General features: G+C 42.7%; 2 protein-coding genes across 2 annotated transcripts in view; one reads left to right on the top strand and one right to left on the bottom strand.

Moving 5' to 3' along the window:
- map3k14a (mitogen-activated protein kinase kinase kinase 14a) overlaps window positions 1-21,371 on the top strand; it is a 62,183-nt gene that overhangs the window by 29,953 nt on the left and 10,859 nt on the right. Inside the window, exons 2-12 of the mRNA XM_069905029.1 lie at window positions 3,544-3,774; window positions 5,612-5,681; window positions 6,723-6,933; window positions 8,660-8,724; window positions 9,481-10,018; window positions 11,128-11,265; window positions 12,069-12,198; window positions 17,312-17,443; window positions 17,675-17,776; window positions 18,399-18,562; window positions 19,443-19,602. Of these exons, the coding sequence (XP_069761130.1) occupies window positions 3,558-3,774; window positions 5,612-5,681; window positions 6,723-6,933; window positions 8,660-8,724; window positions 9,481-10,018; window positions 11,128-11,265; window positions 12,069-12,198; window positions 17,312-17,443; window positions 17,675-17,776; window positions 18,399-18,562; window positions 19,443-19,602 (1,927 nt within the window). The 5' untranslated portion in view covers window positions 3,544-3,557. The remainder of the gene's footprint in view (window positions 1-3,543; window positions 3,775-5,611; window positions 5,682-6,722; window positions 6,934-8,659; window positions 8,725-9,480; window positions 10,019-11,127; window positions 11,266-12,068; window positions 12,199-17,311; window positions 17,444-17,674; window positions 17,777-18,398; window positions 18,563-19,442; window positions 19,603-21,371) is intronic.
- Window positions 8,768-9,358, bottom strand: LOC138747336 (glycine-rich protein 1-like; the record flags this gene model as incomplete). Its single annotated transcript, XM_069906445.1, has 1 exon — window positions 8,768-9,358. A coding segment is annotated over one exon (591 nt), but the record flags the coding sequence as incomplete, so codon positions are not given.

The following is a 21,371-nucleotide window of genomic DNA, read 5'->3' as shown; positions in this document are numbered from 1 at the left end:
TTTTTTTTCCTGCAAAAATTGCATCATAATGGATTTGCTGTAGTGACACTTTGTGTTCCATTAGAACCACCACCGGAGGTGTGTTCGGGCACTTTGGGCTGTCCTGATCTTTTGCATTTGGTCAAATGTAATAATTTGTATCCAATCAAAACCATTTTGTGTTGGAAAGATGCGGGCAGTCTCTCAAAAACGTAGCCATTTCGGAGACCTGGTTTGGTACTGAGGCTAGACATGTCAAAGACTCCTCTAAAGCTGAGTGGCATGTGCGCATGGAGTCTCAAACGGTTTCATAGAAGGCACAAGTGCCCCTCTCCCTGATGCCTGGTGCAATAACCTGAAATTTAATTGAGACCAAGTTGAGAAATGAGAGACTTAAATAGGAGGAAAATGAGAAAGAATTTGCACTGGGCTGCATTGGATACAGTTCATGGGTTTAAGTAATTGAAGTTCAGTTCCTATTTCTATCCTGGAATGGTCTAAAACCAGTTTTGTATGTCAAAATATTCTATTTTTTGCATGGACAATGATTTTTTAAAAAATCATAAAGATTCACCTCACTGAAAAAGAATGGGAATTTAAAAAGTCATTGAACGTTCTGAGTTGAAACATTTGCTGGGGGAATCTCATAAAATGTAAGATTGGTGTGAAATGAGCACTTTTTGTTGCAGAAAGCAAAATAGAACAAGGTGGGGTATAAATGTTGGCATGGACTCTGATGGACAGCACACTGCCTCACTCTTTCGGAGACTGGTTTGATTCAAATGTTTGCTGCTACCTGTGGAGTTTGCACCTTCCACCTGTTACCATGTTTTTTTTGGTTCTGACATTAATGTATCTATATTGTCCCTCATGTCAGTGGAGGGGTGGGGGTGGGGGAAGAGCGAGAGGGTGAGAGAGAAAAGTAGGAGGAAAACTGAGCTTGGTGTAGATGGGTGCTTGATGGTTGGCTAAAAGACTTGTTTCTGTATACTGAGTGTCTTTGTTTTCAAACTGCTCAGTTGTCAAACATGTTTCAGACAGCCCTATTATTGCTCCACTCATTTAAAGTTGTCAATTCTCTCTTTTCCTAAAGATATTATTTATTTTAAAAATATTGTATTGGATTTAACATAACAACCCTTTTACAAGATATTAATAAAGCAAGGAAAAATAATAGCATATAATAAAGTTAAATGTGATTGTCTATTAAAATGATTACATGTATAAATCAGTTAAATTCTTTTTTTCTTTGGCTTGGCTTCGCGGACGAAGATTTATGGAGGGGGTAAAAGTCCACGTCAGCTGCAGGCTCGTTTGTGGCTGACAAAACCGATGCGGGACAGGCAGACACGGTTGCAGTGGCTGCAGGGGAAAATTGGTGGGTTGGGGTTGGGTGTTGGGTTTTTCCTCCTTTGCCTTTTGTCAGTGAGGTGGGCTCTGCGGTCTTCTTCAAAGGAGGTTGCTGCCCGCCAAACTGTGAAGCGCCAAGATGCACGGTTTGAGGCGAGATCAGCCCACTGGCGGTGGTCAATGGGGCAGGCACCAAGAGATTTCTTTAGGCAGTCCTTGTACCTTTTCTTTGGTGCACCTCTGTCACGGTGGCCAGTAATACCATTATAACAAATCACATTATACCTTAATAAAATCTGGAAAAAAGGAAAATTATCCAGGATAATCATAATTAAACCCCATAAATACTCTTATATAAAAAAACCCTAAAATTAATACCAATCTAGGTTTCAAGAAAACTACAAAGATGGATCAAGTCATGACCTCCAGAAGACGGAAGGATCACTCGAGGGCACCCATATTGCCTAAAACTGCCAGTTATGATAGTATTCTATAAATGGGCTCTATTCCTTTTCAAACTATAACTTTCTATCTTTAATATTATTCCTAATTTCTCTAAACTTAGATACGACAGAACATGGTGTCGCCACTGTGCATGAGTCGGTGAGAGCTCATCTGTCCATTTCATTAAAACTGCTCGTCTGGCCATCAACGTTCTCAAAGCTAAAACTTTCTCCTGAGATGCCAATTAAAAGTTTATCTAGTTCATGTGAAAACCCAAACAGGGCAGTTAAAGGGCTTTTGTCTAATTTAATCTTAAAAACTGTTGACAAAGAATGAAAAATATTCTGCCAATTTCTTTCTAATTTTGGACATTCTCAAAATATACGAATTAGTGAGGCTTCAAAATCTTTTACACTTTTTCACAAAGTGGACCAACAACCGCATAGAAATGGGATAGTGTGAGAATAAGATTGAGAATATGGGCTCAATTTAGGAAATTCTTTGGTTAGAATAATTTTTATCTGGCTAGATCTATTATAGATAACCATCTTTTCCTGCCTTTAGTATTAGATGAAGGCTTTAAGGAATGGTACAGAGTTGGTATTAATTTTTTTGAAAAAGGTTTATTTGAAATAACTTTGCCTCTTTTGAACAATGGTCAGTTAAATTTACGATCTCTAATAGATATTTCTTTAGATATTTGCAAGTTAGGGATTTTGTTCAGTCTAAATTGAATGTTTTTCCTTGAATCGCAGATTCAAATATTCTTGGTAAACTTTTTGATTTTACAATTTATTCATAGTACATTGATATCAAATATTTATATTGATCTGTTGTATTTAAGATTAGCCCCAATGGCTAAGATTAAAAATGATTGGGAGCGTGACCTTAATATAACTTTTTCATATGGGGATTGGTATTCCATTCTTAGTTTGATCAATGAATCTTCATTTTGTGCAAGGCACCAGGTGGTACACAGAATAACATGTGTCTAAACTCAAATTATCCTAAAGGTATTAGTGCCGTGTTGAAGTGTGGTTATTCCACAATTGATGGCTGCACTCTCTACCTTGCACCAAATGACCATCATTTGGGAGAATTGCAACAGTGAATGACACCGGCCATTTGATGAATACAAGGAGCAGATTGCAATCCTCAAACTATACCAATTTTTACAGTGTAATAGTAGCGTTACTTTGCAATCGGGCAGAGGAGCAACAGCTAATATATTTTCTTCTAACAAATGGAGAACCTGATTGAGAACAGAAAACATACCGGGATTCGAAGCCAAGACACTTAAATTTCTGGTCTGTGTTGGCTGACAAAATTGGGATGATGGAAAACGCTAAATAAATGCACTGAAAGTTCTTGACTAGAAATTATGAAAATAAGATCTGCAGCTACAAGGAGGAGCTGGGACATCAAGCAAATGGGATCTTCTTTTAAATGGCTAGTACACTCTTGAATGTTGTAACGGGTTGCAATGTTAAGTTAGAGTAGAGGTTTGTCTCTTGTTGCTTGCATTAAACATGTATCATCGTGGCTGCACATCGCACTCCACTTCTGGAATTCACTTCTAATGACGTCCATGGAATTGAAATAGCAATATTGCAAATGTAAAGTGACCAAGGATCATTTCTGCACCATGTTGTCCTATAGACCACAATGGACCAGTCAACAGAATTAGTATCTGACGCAGGACATTCTAGTGACCTCTTGCTTAAGCTATTCTTTTCCCTTTTACGGGGGCATTTGTTGCCTGCATTCCAGGTCCGTTACCGAAAATGGCAGTCAAATGTTCATCACGACACACAGCTGAATCTGATATCGGAGACCAACAGGAGCTCCCCATCAGCCAAATGGAGAGCAAGTATTTTGTGACCAGTGAAAACAAACCCTGCAACAAGATGTCTCTCCCAGTAAAGGTTTTAACCGAGGGAACCGCAAAACAAGACATGGATAACAATGGGAACAAATTTTCTTTCATTGCTCAGGCAACAGGTAAGCAGAAAGACCTGTTCTTGTGCAGCATTGGATTATGTAAATCACTGGTTAAAGATCAGCAGTTATGAATTAAAAATCACTGGTGGGCCAGGCTGGCATCCATCCAGTGTCTTGTTGTTGTCCCCAAGAGTTTCGAGTCATTTGAGAAACAATGTCAACAGGTGTGTCTTTGTTCACAAAAAGATTCTTTTTGTTGCTGAATGGTTAAAAATTGGTCATTACTTAGAAGCCCAAGTGAAAAGGAAATTATTCCATCATTAGTATTGTATCAATGGTAGCAATTGATGAGTAGGTTAACGCATTGAAGGATATCGCCTACAACTTCTTACAATTGAAGCAGATGAAGCATCGAGATTCATTCCCATTTTTGTTTGAATGATCTCTTTAAAATGAGTCCACAAAGGAAAAAGTCGAGGGGGGAAAAATGATAGTAACTGGAATAAAACCTTCCTGAGCCATGAAAAAAAAATCTTGACAGGGCAACCAAAAATGTTATTAGCTTAAACAAGAAAATCTGCAGACACTGTGATTGTAGTTTACACAAAAATTGCTGGAGAAACTCAGCAAGTCACGCAGTGTTCTTTATATAGCAAAGGTAACATTTCTGGCCTGAGTCCTTCATCCAGCTATGAACAAGTACGACTCCCTCATCCATTCACCCTTTCCCACTAATTGCCCCCTGTGCTACACTTGCTTCCCTACCTCCACTTTCACCAGCACTTGGGGTCCCCTTCAAGTGAAATATCACTTCATTTGTGAATCTGCGGTGGTCTTCTACGATAGCTGGTGCTCCTGTTGTGTATGTCAGAGAGACTGGAAGATTGTTTTGCTCAGTACCTACGCTCTGTCCACAGCAGCCCAGCAGCCACCCATTTCAATTTCGCACCCCGCTCCTGTTCTGACGTGCCTCATGCACAGCCAAACCAAGGCCACCCATAAATTGGAGGAGCAACACCAAGTATTTTATCTGGGCACTCTCCAACCAGATGGCGTTAACGTCGACTTAATCTGGTTTCTGCTGGACCATCCTGCTTTCTCCTTCACTTTCCTCCAACTCTCCACCTAATTTCCTTTCCATTCAGAGTTAATCCCTCCCCCATCACCTCCACTTTTTTCCCTTGTGCCCTTCCACCCATATCCACCAATATCCTTTTGCCTGCCTGGATTTTGCTAATAATTTGATGAAGGGCTCAGGCCTGAAAAATTAGTTATGTGTCTTTACCTTTTGTGACGTAAAGGATGTTCTGTGACTTGCGGAATTTCTCCAGTTTTTTTGAGTAAACTGAACTTATCACACAGCTTGATCTCTGACTGATAGGTACAGTATTTGATCCCAAATAACTTAATTTCCATGAGATTGCTCATTGCGATTGGCTCAAAAATAGTTCTTTTAAAAAAAAACATTGTTTTTAGATGGACGGCAACAGGCCCTTCAGGCCCACAAGCCCATGCTGCCAAAATACACCAATTAATCAACAAACCCCATTTGTCTTTGGATGGTGGGGGTAAAACGGATCACCTGGAGGAAACCCACGCAGACAAGGGGAGAATGTACAAACTCCTTACAGACAGTGCGGGATTCGAACCAAAGTCTCTGGTGCTGTAAGAGCATTGCACTAACCGCTATGCTAACCGTGCCATTCCATTCAAAATGAGGTTGAGGCCTTCAAAACCTGATTGATGAAACTTAGTTTGGATAGCTGTTTATGTCCCAGTGGGGCACTTGTAGGCTACTTTTATCAGTACACAATTCATTGCCACAATGTCGCGGGCTGAAGGGCCTGTAATTTGCTATAATGTACTATGTTTTATAATAGACTATTTATCTTTGCAGGTATCGGGAATCAGAAGCTCATACCCAGTTGTGAGAAGCCACAATTTATAGCCACACCTAACAGTTGCAGGTAAGAAACTTTAAGCAGTTTTGTTCAAACCCAGGAACAGTTTTAATGATGACTGACCGGAAGGATGAAGAGGACTGGCAAGTGTGCACATCATACCATGGAAACACTAGCTCAGAAATCCATGATAGCTGAGAAATTCACCTGATAGTGGTTTAAAAAAAAATTAACACTATGCATGAGATCAATCTGGGATTGGAGTGTAGAAGACCACCCCAGTAGAACAGGAGATCACTTTGTTGAACTCCTCGGTTCAGTCTTCCACAATAGCGTGGATCTCCCAGTGGCCATCCATTTCAATTCCCCGTCCCATTCCCTTGCTGACAGGTCTACTCATGGACTCATGCACTGCCAGACTGAGACCACCTGCAATTATATCCAATTGTAAACCACGACAACCTTCATTACTATCCTTTTAGTGTCATGTGATTATATAAAAATGTAATATACACAAAATTTCAGTTTGCCTGCCATAAGGAAAAGAAAGTTGCCATTGGCCATTTGTGTTGCCTGTGTTTTCAAGGCAATGGGAGGAATATATGGAGGTGAGAGAGTTCTGTGTGATGGACTGAACTGTGTTTGAATTTTAAAATGTCTTATAAGGCAAGGTTAGCAGAGCTCAAGCTTTTCTCTCTCTCATGCAGAAGAATGAGAGGAGACTTAATAGAGGTCTACAAGATTCTGCGAGGCATGGATAGGGTGGACAGCTAGCAACTTTTTCCCAGGCAGGAATAGCAAACACCAGAGTTTGTGTCTACAAAGTCAGGGGAGGAAGTCTAGGGGAGACATCAGGGGTAAGTTTTTTTTTTACACGGAGAGTTGTGGGTGCCTGGAATCCCTTGCCAGGGACGGTGCTGGAGGCTGAAACATCTGGGGCATTTAAGAGACTGTTAGCCATATGGATGAAAGAAAAAATAGAGGGTTGCAGGGTAGGGAGGGCTTAGCAATATATCAGCCAGCCCAACATCGAGAGGCCTGAACTGTGTTCTCTTGTTCTAATAATGACCAGCCTTTAAGCAGACAGGTTTCTGTTTTATTTTCCAGCAATCACGCAGAAAGATTGAATTTAGAAAATGTTCCAAACAATGTGGCAAAAGTAGCTGAAGGAAAGCTCCCTCAACCGAAACGAGATCAGGAGCCCAATAAATATCCCAGGAAGAAGTGTAGAAGGAGAAAATCCAAACACAAGGTCAAAGGATCACAAAAGCGGTCCAAGACTCCCGAACAGGAGAGCTGTCCCCCAATACCAGTTCAAGTAAGTAACATGTTCGCTCTATTCTCAAATGCATCAGACACCATAATTTCAACATGATTCCTAATTTCCTTTCACAGTTACGAAATACTTGGATTACAGCTTTCAAAAAAGCAAACTTGGATCATAACCTGTTTGATTAACCGTGGAGTATTTTAGAAACAAGCAAAATGCAGTTTTATTCATCTAATTACTAAATTCCTACTTTCATTACATCCTGTTTGCCTCGTGACGTTGTTGCTCAATGAAATCAAGTTTTGTTCTGTGTCAGGGAGATCCTCAAGAGGAAGGATATTTGTGAGGAATCGAGGTTGCACAATTATCCATGAATTTAAGACCAAGTTATGGGAATGAGGAGGCAGGATAATTTTTCTGACTCTTTATCTCAGGGTACCAGAATCTGTAAAGTTGCTTCCACTGGTTCACTTGACCTCCAGTGGAGGATCAAATCCCAAGAAATCTCACTGGAATCCAATATGATGGGATAGTTACACAAAAAGGAAATGGGTGAAAGCTCGTTAGAACCTTGAGAAGTAGATTAAGAAGGGAGATTATTAAATTGGCCATTCACATATCCTCAGGATTTTTTAAAATATATTCAAAACTGAATTACATTAAGCACTCTGTAACAAAACTTGGCTGATCTTTCTGACCATGCGTTGTTGACTGCATGCAGCAGACATATTGCAGCCACTTCCCATTAGTTAACACTAGAAAAAAATCAGCCTATTCTACAATTTCCAACATTCAGAAGAGGAGGCTTTGTAATCCTCATAGTGGGCATTGATCATTTTGATGTGCGTAATCCCTCTCAGAACATTAAAAACTACCCTTTGGGATTACTGGCTCTAGTGTCATGGATTTAACCACGTGATCTCTCAGCCTCCAACAAATCTTCCTCATGTGGCTTCATTGGTTGCACAATAGGTCTATCCTTGCATCCCAAAACAAGAAAGTGCACAAATTTTTCACTCAATTGGTTAAGAGAGAAACTGACTTTTTCCCCCAGTTTGAGTTAAACAATATTATCTGCAGATACTGGGGTTAAGCGCAATATATAAATGATCCAGATACTCAGTATCTGTAGGAAGTAAAAAGCAGCTGATGCCATTGGCCGATCCCTCCATTAGGAATCCACCTTGATTGTCCTTTACTTCTGATGGATAATGTGTGACCTGCTGAGTTTCTCCAATTTGATAATGGGTCCTCTCAACCCGCGACGCAATTACACCTAATTGACCTAAAAACACTCTGGCACATTTTGAATGATGGGAGGAAACCAGAACGGCTGGAGTAAACCCACACAGACACTTGGAAAACATGCAGACACCGCAAGATTCGAACCCCGGTCCCGATCGTTGGCACTGTAACATCATTGTACTGACTGTTACACTAACCGTGGGTTAACTATATATTTATATTAACGTACGGTAAACTATATATTTAAAAATGAATCTTTCCCCTTCATTCGTTTTAATTTGTTTAAGGCTGCAGCCATAACCCAACCTTTCCTGAAGCAAGCTTTTGGCACATTTCAGGCTGGTCATTATAAAAAAAGGACTTCTTTTTATAGTGTCTTTTCCAACTTTATGGCCAATGAACTGTTTTAAACTGCAGCCCCTGCCTCAGTGCAAGTTGTGCTCTGAAGTCAGTTGGGCTATTACATTTGTTTGCAATTGGTTTCAATTTCAAATTTAACAAACCATTGTGTGTTTTTTTTTACTTGCAGGAAGATGACGCCAAACACAGCACCTCTGATTTCTACAGCAGCAGCTCTGGTAGAAGCACCAGCCACTGTGGAAGCACCGGCCGCTGTGGAAGCACCGGCCGCTGTGGAAGCACGGGCCGCTGTGGAAGCACCGGCCGCTGTGGAAGCACCGGCCGCTGTGGAAGCACCGGCCGCTGTGGAAGCACCGGCCGCTGTGGAAGCACCGGCCGCTGTGGAAGCACCGGCCGCTGTGGAAGCACCGGCCGCTGTGGAAGCACCGGCCGCTGTGGAAGCACCGGCCGCTGTGGAAGCACCGGCCGCTGTGGAAGCACCGGCCGCTGTGGAAGCACCGGCCGCTGTGGAAGCACCGGCCGCTGTGGAAGCACCGGCCGCTGTGGAAGCACCGGCCGCTGTGGAAGCCCCGGCCGCTGTGGAAGCCCCGGCCGCTGTGGAAGCCCCGGCCGCTGTGGAAGCCCCGGCCGCTGTGGAAGCCCCGGCCGCTGTGGAAGCCCCGGCCGCTGTGGAAGCCCCGGCCGCTGTGGAAGCCCCGGCCGCTGTGGAAGCCCCGGCCGCTGTGGAAGCCCCGGCCGCTGTGGAAGCCCCGGCCGCTGTGGAAGCCCCGGCCGCTGTGGAAGCCCCGGCCGCTGTGGAAGCCCCGGCCGCTGTGGAAGCCCCGGCCGCTGTGATAGCACCGGCCGCTGTGGAAGCACCGGCCGCTGTGGAAGCACCGGCCGCTGTGGAAGCACCGGCCGCTGTGGAAGCACCGGCCGCTGTGGAAGCACCGGCCGCTGTGGAAGCACCGGCCGCTGTGGAAGCACCGGCCGCTATGGAAGCACCAGCCGCTGTGAGCTTGAACGGATCCACATTGGGGTTGGCCCAGGAGGTTCCCATGGGTTGTGTGGATTGGGCCTGCAAAACCAATTCCGGGAAGATGAAAAAATCAAAAATGTATTCTTCAACATCAGCAATGGAGTTAAGAAGTCAAACGTCAGACCCATTCCCTCAGTCGAGAAAGACATCAGTCTCCTGCATCACAAAATAGAGGAGGAAATAATTCTGAACGCTGCATGGCAACCTAAGTTGAAGCACATTGACATAGATAGACATAAAAAGCAAGAGCTTTCTTGTAATAATGTAGTTATGCTCTACATCAATGATGAGGGAGGAGACACTGGAATACGTATTCCTGATTCAATAAGTGCAGAAGAAACCTCTCCACCACAGTTCAATGCCTTCCAATCCAGTGCCAACAAGGGATATGTCATCTCTGAGAGCTTAAGATGCTTGGCATTGCAAGCATCACAATGGGAAAATTACTCGGAAGGGTGGAAACAAAGTGAAAAGCTTCCAGATACCAATGAAGGTATCCTTCAACATGAGGTATGTAATACACTACACACAAGGTGTTTCATGCAACAGTTTCTCACTCAAGTTTGTATCAGGTCTGACTTATTTAATTAAAGACCAGCAGTCAGTGAGCCTGCTAACCTAATTAACTTTTGCTTTGACATCAGGAGAAAGCTTTTCACATTTTGAATGAATTGTTTTGTCCAGAAGACCTATTTAAAAAAAAAATGTCAATATCCATATGTTGATGAAGGGCTCCAGCCCAAAACATTGGTTACCTTTGCTATATAAAGTACGCTGTTTGACCTGCTGAGTTTTTCCAGGTGTTGCTTTTTTTTTTTAACCTTAAGTACCATGTATTCTGTCATACCTATTATGTCCCAAACACACTTAATGATCAGTTTTGTTTCATTTATTAAAGTTTCTAATTTCTTCTGGACAAATCTGGTGGATAATTTGCACACCAAGTCCAACAACAAACTATAATGTTGCTGCCATTAGATTAAGGAATGAAAGGATGATCACTTTTCTCATCTGCAGAGAATTTTCCGTAGGATATTTTGTACTCAAGTAAACGCACCCACAGAATTTCCAATAGTGAAGACAGAGAGCAGTAGAGGCAGGTTCATTGAATATATTTAAGAGGGAATTAGATATATTTTTTCGGTATAAGGGAATTAGGGGTTACAGAGAGAACTTTAAGATCAGCCATGATCTCATTGAATGGCGGAGCAGGCTCGAAGGGCCAAATGATCTACTCCTGCTCCTATCTTCTATGTTTCTATGCAACCCCTCTGATGTCTTATTTCAGCCAAACGCTGCTTGTGAAACGATAGTAACGTAGAAAGTTGGGAGTGTCTAGTGATTTTGTGATTACCGATGGTAAATGGTATTGGTATTTAATGCAGATGAGTCTTTAATATTTGCTTGGAAGTTCATCCCCAGTAGGTAACCAGTGGAATAAGAGCAGCTGCCCATAATACCCAGCCCCTGAAGTTTAATTACATTGACTTTAATGGAACCATATCCCAGTAGCTGCATATATACAGTGTGTTTTACACCACAAACCAGGGATGAATTTTTAGGAGCTGAAATTTATAATTTGGTCATTAACTAAATTTGACTTCTCAATCACTATCCAGAAGTTAAAGCCTGTGGATTTTGAGTATAAAGAGAACGTGCAATGGTCAATCTGCTCCAATCGGCTTGGAGTTGGAACCTTTGGAGATGTGTATGTGGCAAAAGATCACTCCACTGATTTCATCTGTGCTGCTAAAAGGGTAGGTTTATTTCACTGGAAGTTTTTTTTTTCTGGAAAGTATCTAGGTAGCAATTGATCCAGTTGTACAAATTACATTTGCTAAACTGCTGGACTAAAGTTTTGATTATGGATCAATTGCCTCAAAATGGAACTCAACTTTTATTTGATCAGTTAGTTGAGTTTTAGACCATTCCAGTTGGATCCCCTGCAAATTGAAATGGAAGAGGTCACCTGCAATTAAGGAAATAATGCTTAAAAAATTACCTGAGCAGTGGAACCATGTTCTGTTTTATGCCACTTCAGACTGTTAAATGTTAATAAACATTCCAATTAACATAATCATTAATGACTCATTAAAAAAACCAATTTTACTAATCTTGTGTGCGTTGTAACATAAAGCAAGGAAAATTCTCCACACGGACATCGATAGCTCGATGAGCATGCTTTAATTCTTGTTTCACAGGTGACCCCTGTAGTTTGTTTTTGTGATCACCATCAGACACTTCTCTCAGCTCCTGTTTGCTTGTTAAGCACGATCCTGAACTTGTTTCATAATTGCATTTCTTCCTACAATAATGTCAGATGCACAAACATGAATCCCTGAATTGTCAATCAAATTTTGTGACGATCATCTGGAGGTGATTACTCTCAGGGAAAAATGACTTTGCATCATGTTGTTGATTTTTTTTTAAATAAAAAGATGTGGTGTACAATCTAGTTTTTCTGTAAAATAATTAATTCTTTGTCTTAAACTATAATCGTACATAGGAAACATTGCCCTTTTAGTCCAGATCATCTATTAAGGTGGGTCTCCTTTCCTAGATTCATGTGAGCAAGTTCCACTCACAGGAGTTGTTGAATTGGAGCAAGTTGAATTCCCCACGAGTTGTTCCACTTTACGGAGGAGTGCGGGAGGGGGAGATGATCACTCTGTTTATGCAGCTTATTCAAGGTGAGATGATCCTATTTCATACTTTGTTAAACTATGAAACATGCTTTGTTCAATTTTAGATGACTTGTTGAGGTTCCCCAAACAGACTGGTTTGGGGAATATATTTTCAATATGCATTGGCTTGATAAATTAGACCAATTGGTAAATAATTTTGGTTTCATGGCAATCTTTTTACTTAGAAAATATTTAGGCTTAACAATTTAGTGCAGCCAAATGGGAGTGTTGGATGGTTAAACCGACACCATACAAACAAATGTTTTTGACCTAGAGCTTTTGTGGCAGACTTCATAAAACCTTGAAGCCCAAGAGATTAAGTGCCATTGAATGGGGGTTTTTACATTTTCAGGAGGGGGTTCAAAATGACAGGAATATACCTATAGATTTCACTGGGATCTAAAGTTGAATCAGCAGACAGACGTGTGGCTATGGCGGTGGAAGGGACTTGGCAATCAAGATCTGGATTCGGGGCAGGGCGTGAAGATTTGAACCTCCACTCAGCTGATTGGGAAATGAGGGGTGAGATCAGGTTTCAGGCTCCTGGAACCAGTGTGGATCTGGGTCTTGATGGGGAGATATTGGGGTGATTGAGAATGTTGGGAATGGATTCAGTATTTTTTAAAATTTAGACATACAGCACGGTAACAAGGCATTTGGGCCCATGAGTCCGTGCTGCCCAATTTACATCCCATTAACTTGCACCCTGGTACATTTTTGAATGGTGGGAGGAAACCAGAGTCCCCCAGAGAAAATCCACATAGTCACGGGGAGAATGTACAAACTCACAGCGCAGGACTCCCTTGTGCTGTAAAGGCGTTGCACTAACTGCTTCACTAACCTTGTGGAGGTATCTGAAAAATCAAAAGTAACTTGCATCAGTGGGGTCTTGAAGGAAGTACTACATGGCAAATAACATCATTCTACTTCAGGAGCACAAGTTGTGGAAAATTTAAATATCTCAGATGATGCATTTGATGCAGAAATAGTTACAGTCCCATTCTGTACAGGGGAAAATTCGATGCTATTTGAATTTCTGGGTCAAAAGCTCCATTCTAGAATGTACTTCAAAAATCAACTTTGCTCACAATGTCGAATGTTGCATTTTTTTTTGGGTGGGGTCATTCTATATTGTCCATTGCACTTTGGTAATGCACCCTGGGATGGCTTCATTAAAGGAGGTATATAAATGGAAGATGATATGAAGACTCCATAGTTGTGCAGGCACCAATGTATAAATTTCCATGTGACAGTTAGATGTGAACATTTTATGGAGTAGAAATTTATAATGCAGTGAGGTGGCAGGACAAAGTGCTGGTATTTGGTGGGAATGTGGGTGATAGTTTCTATCCAGGGTGCAAAGTTAATGGCTTTCCAGAATGGCCAGTTCTTACAAAATTTCTGGCCAAGTTATTTTGTGACTTGACCAGAAATGAGCTGTATGGTTTTAAATCAGGGCTTACAGCTGCAAATTGAGCAAATTTTCTGCTTTGGTCTGACTGGACTTGAACTCCAAATCCCATTGCAAAAGGTATCAGACTCACTGCAACTTTTGCATTTTCCCTTCTATTCCTTGCACCAAGTTGTAATATTATGGGAGTGCTATGATGTATTTTGCTTCTTGAATTCTGTTTCATCCAAGTCGCATTGCCCTTTCAAAACAAATGGTCCCTTTAATTAAAAGGGAAAGTTGGTGGTTAGAATGTTCTGGTGAAATTCAGTAAGCCTGTCAACACTGAGTGAAGAAAGCAATTGAGGTATAATGCTCTTTAGCTGTGAAACAATTACATAAAAATTGATCCCTATTTGAGATATCATGTTACTGCTGGCAAGGCAAAATTCAAAATATTACATGCAGTTCTAAAGGCCTTGCTATAGGAAGGAATGTTTACAAAAAAAAAGTTCTGAGGGATGTTGATAAGATTGGAGAGTTTGAGTTGTAAGGAAAGAGTGCATAGGCTAGGACTGTTTTCTCTGGAGTGCAGGACGCTAAGGGATGGCCGTTTGGACATGTAAATGGAGAGGAAACGCAGGCAAATAGGACCAGCTCAAACGGGCAGCATAGCATGGACAAGTTGACATGAAGATTACAGGTGTGGTACACAGTGAGGAAGACTTTCAAAGTTTGCAGAGGGATCTGGACCAGCTTGAAAAATGGGCTGTGAAATAATGGATAGAATTTAATGCAGTCCAATGTGAGGTGTTGCACTTTAGAAGAACAAACCAAGGTAGGGCATGCATCGGGGGGGCAAACTTGCTTAACATAAGAGCTGAATACCATAAACTTCAGATGTTTGAGAGCCGTAGCAATCACGTGATCGCAAGTCACACCCACTAACACTATCGTTAGCCCCTTTCAGGTGGCCATAATACCCAATGTAAAGCCGCCTAAAATACCCAAATACGGCTGTTGGGAGGCCACCTGAAACCGGAGAACCCATCCCCGAGGTGTACTTAATCAACTTATTCTCCACTTCCCAGTGCTCTTCCTAGTCACCTGGAAGCAGCAGCCTGAAAGCAGCTAACCCACTTTCAGGTGCCTAGCAGAGGGTGGGCTGATTACAATCAGCCGGCGACCTGACTCCCTGCTGCCTGACAGTCCCCTGGCGCGGGACATCAGGACTGGGGTGGCCGGCACGGAAATACAGGGCTGGGTGCCCACCCCTGGTACAGTTTTGTTGGGGAAAGTATTTTCCAATCCTTGTCTTGCAAATCATCCATTTGCAAAATGCTGATACACTGCAGAGAGTGAAGAAGCCCTGTTTCAAAAGGAGCAATTTTGCAAAAGATTTTTTCTAATCAAGTATACACGCCAAACGTTCCCCCTAGGCACCTGAAAGCAGCAAGGCAGGCTAGCAGCTTTCAGGTGCCTAGCAGCAGGCAGGCTGCTGACAGTCAGCTGGCGACCCGCCAACACCTACCCTCCCCGCTGCCGACACCTACCCTCCCGCTGCCGACACCTACCCTCCCCGCTGCCGACACCTACCCTCCCCGCTGCCGACACCTACCCTCCCCGCTGCCGACACCTACCCTCCCCGCTGCCGACACCTACCCTCCCCGCTGCCGACACCTACCCTCCCCGCTGCCGACACCTACCCTCCCCGCTGCCGACACCTACCCTCCCCGCTGCCGACACCTACCCTCCCCGCTGCCGACACCTACCCTCCCCGCTGCCGACACCTACCCTCCCCGCTGCCGACACCTACCCTCCCCGCTGCCGACACCTACCCTCCCCGCTGCCGACACCTACCCTCCCCGCTGCCGACACCTACCCTCCCCGCTGCCGACACCTACCCTCCCCGCTGCCGACACCTACCCTCCCCGCTGCCGACACCTACCCTCCCCGCTGCCGACACCTACCCTCCCCGCTGCCGACACCTACCCTCCCCGCTGCCGACACCTACCCTCCCCGCTGCCGACACCTACCCTCCCCGCTGCCGACACCTACCCTCCCCGCTGCCGACACCTACCCTCCCCGCTGCCGACACCTACCCTCCCCGCTGCCGACACCTACCCTCCCCGCTGCCGACACCTACCCTCCTCACGAGCCGCACATTACATGTCAAAGAGCTACATGTGGTTCACGAGCCATGGTTTGACCACGCCTGGCATACACTGGAAATGGTAGGGCAGTGTGGAGTGCTGAAGAACACTGATACAACATTCCTTAAGTGGCATAATGGGCAGTAAAAAGAACTCTTGGAATATTAGCCTTCATAAATGAAATTATTGAATATAGGAGTTGGGATGTTATGGTGAAGTTACATAAGATATAAGGTGAGACTAAATTTGGAGTATGGTGTGCATTTTCTGATCACCTAACTACCGTATTTTCACTCATGTAATGCGCTCACGCTTATAAGTTGAGTGTAAAAAAAAATTAAATGCACACGCATATAGCGTGTGGGTGTAGTAGTCTTAAAATTCTGACTTGCAAATCAATTTGCATTTAAATGGGACATGAGTCAAAGCACAATTAATCACCCAATCAACTTCCTGAGATGTGTCAATTTCCCATTCTATAGAAGATACCCTGCTACATTAACAAGATTTGGAGAGGAAATCAATTAAATAGATTGAAGACAGGCTTCAGAGTTGAGCAGGATTTTGATTCAAATCATAGGAACTTAATATCTTCCCTCGGCAATTATCATTGATAAGATGCAGTTTATAGGAAGACTCTGGCACTCAGTACAAAGATCAAAATTTCCATGGCCGCTATAAATTGTACTCATTCCCACTATTACATCCTCATACTGGCAAAATGTTCCCACACTCGCTTTCAATTGCTGGTGCATCTTTCCCACGGCCACTATTAATTGTGTGTGTTCTTTCAACGTGTAAAAATATTCTTGTATGGTGTGTACACTCATATAATGCACGGAGGGTATCTTGCTGTAAAATACGCATATAATGTGCATGTTATACGTGTAAAGATACAGTGCAGGAAGGATAGCAATACGATTGAAAGAGTGCAGAAGAGATTTACAAGGATGTTGTCAGGACTTGAAGTACTGTGTTACAGAGGAATGTTAAACAGGTGAAGACCTTATTCCCGGGAGCTCCATCAGGGCATCATTGATGACGATAACTACCATTATGATGGACGTAGACAGAGTAAATGCAAGTAGGCTATTTCCACTGAGGGTCGGTGAGATAAAAACTAGAGGACATGGGTTAAGGGTGAAAGGGGAAATGTTTAAAGGGAAGATTATGGGTAACTTCTTCACACAGAAAGTAGTGGGAGTGTGCAATGAGCATGTCAGTATATTTAAGCTCAATTTTGACATTCAATTAAAATTTGGACAGATACATGGACTGGAGGGATGTGGTCTGGGTGCAGATCAGTGGCACGAGGCCAAAAAAATAGTACGGCACAGTCTAGAAGAGCCTGTTTCCGTGCTCACAAACTCTGCGTTGCAGGTTGCTGTGAGCACTGCTTTCAAATGTGGTTGGGACAATCTCAGTAGGCAGTTTGAGCTGGACTCTTGGGCAGTGCAACAGCCCAAAGTGTTTTGATGAGTAAAATCAGGTGCAATGGGAATGTGCTGTAAATGGATTTGTAGGTTTTCTTTTAATTTCCTGGAAATGGATTTGTGAATGTTCTTCCTTCTTTTAGGTGGATCAGTGGCACAGCTCATTGGAAATAAAGGGCCTCTTCCTGAAGCTGTGGCTCTGCATTATACAGGCCATGTACTAGAAGCATTGGAACATCTACACTCCCTTGGAATCGTCCATGGAGATGTTAAAGGTAAGATAACAATATCTGTTACTCATTTCCCTTATGACTTTTGGTTTCCATTTTAATCTGGAGGGATTTACTTGTATATTGGTCCCTGGGTACATTCATCATTCTCCACATTGTAAAATAAAAATTTGCCCTAATCTTACATTCATCATTTAAAAGCGAATTGGTCCACATATCATCTGCCTGCATAGAAATATCTACCACATATTAAATATTCATTTATCCTTTTTGCAGCGGATAATGTTCTGATATCAAATGATGGCCGAGAAGTTTACCTCTGTGACTTTGGACATTCAACACAATTAACTCCCATGGGAAAGAACACAACCAATTCAGGTGAGACCCGCGTGCAAAGTTCACTGATTTTTGGATTGGATTGATGTAATGGGAGGAAAACTGGAGGAACATGGGAGAAAGGTGGTTATTATTAAACAAAATAATTTTTTCTAATTCTGAGAGAGGTCGCAAGATTCATGGATTTGCTTGTGCGAAATATATGTAAAGGCACACTAGCTCTGAAATGGCTGCCTGTGTTGGATTGACCTATGTGTAGAGGTTGTCCCTGGATAGGACTTCTCCCAAGAGGCACGGGTTTGATTCAGTGGAGGTCACAACAAAGAGGTGGTTGATGGCAGCTGCATGCACAGTAATTAAAAAATATAGGATCTTCATGTGGTGTGCATGTACACCCCAGGGTTATGAGTTAATGTGTGTGTACATCCCCTAACCAATTATTCCAGGGGAAATCTCTTAATTGCAATGTCCGAGCTGATACCAGTAACTTTCTCCATCTGCAGGTAATCGGGCATCACATTTTGTCACAATGAGGAATCAGTCAGTAAATCCTTCCACACTAACTTGACACTCCTGTACTAGGGATTAGACAGTTTCAAAAAAAAAATGCTGTTTCAAATGGAATTGCAAAATAACGTCCCATTTCTCTTTGCTCCCCTCACAGGCAGCCACTGCCTCGGTACAGTGACACATGTAGCACCAGAGGTGGTTGCAGGCAGTGAATTTGATGTCAAGGTAGACAGCTGGAGTGTTGCCTGCATGATGCTTCATATGTTAAACGGTCATCATCCCTGGAGGAATATCTCAATAAATCAACTCCTACTAAAGGTGGGTTTCACTTTAAAAAAAAATCTGGAAGCAGGGTGCTGCAGTTTTGCAGGATTGTCATCGTTCTAATATTGAGGGAGTACTGTCATAAGAATTAGACCATTTGTTCACGCCTCTGATGAAGGCTTCTTCCAAAGGATTTGAGATACCAGATTTGGCTGAAGGCATCTGATCAGAAGGAAGGCAGAAGTCTTTGCTTTGGGTATTGTGGCAGTCAACTGAAGCATTAGCATGAGAGCAGATTAATTTCCAAAACCCGGCCTATCGAGCTCAAAAAGTAGGCTTCAGATTTATTGTCAGAGTACATCATGACACCACATACAACTATGGGGTTCCTTTATCAGGCAGGTGAAGCTCAGCTTCCACTTATTGGTAGGTGCAAAAAAAACGACACATGTAAACAAGTAACGAACTGTAAACAGATAATGGATGTAAACGTATTGTGCAATACAGAGAGAATAAAAACATCAATAAAGTGCAAGTCGTTAAATGAGTCCCTGATTGAGTTTGTAGTTGAGGAGTCTGAGTTGTTTGAGCTGTTCCTCAACTTGGTGGTGCAAGTCCTGTGCCATCTCGACCGCTTTCCTGATGGCAGCAGTGAGAACAGAGCGTGTGCTGGGTGGTGTGGGTCCTTAATGATTGCTTCTGCTCTCCATTCACTCCATGCTGAATAGAAAGTGGGGATTCTTGTCACACACATAATTAATATTACACCAGAGTTGTTGAAACCACTGCGCCTGCCTACCATTTGCTCGTACCTTGACGAAGTGCACAAGCCTGAAACGTTGGTTATGTATTGTTTGACCTGCTGACTTTCTCCAACATTGTGTTTTTATTTTTTTAATACATTGCTAAAAACTTACTTTTGCTTTCCGAACAGATTGTGACACAGGATCCTCCAGTGAATGAGATACCAGCTTCATGCAGTTCTCTCACAGCTAATGTGATCAGGGCTGGTCTAGTGAAAGACCCGAGGTATAGAGCCACTGCATTTGAATTTCATACAGCAGTGAACAGAGCGTTGGCATCTTTAAGACAACGTAAGTAGAGGCATCAATGTCCAATATCATAGCAGAGAAAGGCACGGTTAGTATACCAGTTAGCTAATATAATGCAAGTGACCTGGGTTCAAATCTGGTGCTGTCTGCATGCAGTTGTACGTTCTCCATCAGTCTGTGTGGGTTTCCTCTGGGTGCTCCAGTTTTCTCACACACTTCAAAAAAAGTACCCGGGGGTTGTAGGTCAACTGACTGTTATTGGGCGGCATGCAGTGGCAGATTAACTACCAGCCGGGCCTCTAGGCTGAGCTTTAGTAAGATTCCCCTGACCTTGCCCCCTGCTTCACCCTTCATTGAATAGAATAAAATGACATTAAGTTACGTTAAATAACTTGTACATTATACATAGTATAACAATACTACAAGTATAAGAAAGAAATTTAATTGGAGCAGCAGCCCTTTCAGAAGTGCTTTCTTTTAATCACGTTCTGACTGATATTGACGAGTAATCAAGCTGTTTACACATCCAATACCTCGAGACCGTGTAGTGGCCACATCCCGATAACCTTGGCTGTTTTCATTATTTTCTAACCTTTGACTTGATTTTTCCAGTCAGAGAAGCCATACTTCCAAAAAGCATGGTCTTCACTTGAAAACAGTTTGCAGTTATAACAGAATGTCTTAACTGTGCTTGGAGCGAACTTCTCCTGCTTTTTCTTGCCATTTGTAAGGGAGCGGTAAAACATGAACTTACTAAAGTATCATTTCTGTTTACTGTCATATTTTATAGATTTCCCAATACTGGCATTCATGTTCCAACAGGCTTCGCTCCCCGTCTTTAATCAGTATGCGTGCATGTTAATGCCAACTTGTGACGTAATAACGTTGTCATGGTAAAAACAATCTCGCGTCTGCAATATGAAGTCCTAAAAGCATTACTTCTAAATATTGATGTGTATGGAGGCTAATTTAGAAAACAAAATGGTATTTGTAATCTTCCAGATATGAGAACGATGTACTGAAATATCATCAATGAAACCATTTTCTTTTGCTCTCGGGGGATCCCTCCCTTCCCGGCCCCTTGACTTAAGATGACTCAGCCTAATGATTAATCCGCCCCTGGTGGCATGGGTTCATGGGCTGTAAGGGTCTGTCATTGTGCTGTGTGTCTAAATTTAACATTTAAAAACAAAACGACAACTGTTGCCAAAAAAATTCAGGTCAGTTTCTACAAGCTTCAACTTTCCTCTGACTAAAGGCTTGAAAGTCTGTTCCCTTTGCCTCTCTGAGGACCTTAAATGAATGAGTTCAAAAAGACCTTGCTCTCTTTTAACATTAGCATAGATCTACACCTATGACTTTCATGTAGATATTAAATGAGCAGTCCCACAGCGAACCTCAGAAGCTTACTCCAAGTTGAGAGGTTATGTCACAAAAATACAGCAGGAAACATTGATATGTTGTCTGGGACTAAGAAATGGGGTCAATAATTACTTCACATCTGTATTGAAGAATACAGAGTTATATAGGAGGGAGATTGAAAACTTGGCCGAATGGCGTAGTAACAACATAACCAAGGAACTGATTGCAGACTTTAGGAGAAGAAAACCAGAGGTACATGACCCAGTAATAATTGGGGGGTGGATCAGAGGTGGAGAGCGTCAGTAACTTCAAATTCCTGGGTGTCTCACTCTCAGAGGACCTGCTGCGGGACCCATTGTATAAATGTTATTTGCAAAGAAGGCACAGCAGTGTCGCTATTTCCTCTGGAGTCTGCAAAGGTTCAGCATGTGATCAAAAACCTTGTCAAG

The sequence above is a fragment of the Narcine bancroftii genome, chromosome 12 (assembly GCF_036971445.1).
Source record: "Narcine bancroftii isolate sNarBan1 chromosome 12, sNarBan1.hap1, whole genome shotgun sequence".
NCBI lineage: Eukaryota > Metazoa > Chordata > Chondrichthyes > Torpediniformes > Narcinidae > Narcine > Narcine bancroftii.
This window is presented reverse-complemented; position numbering and strand designations above follow the sequence as displayed.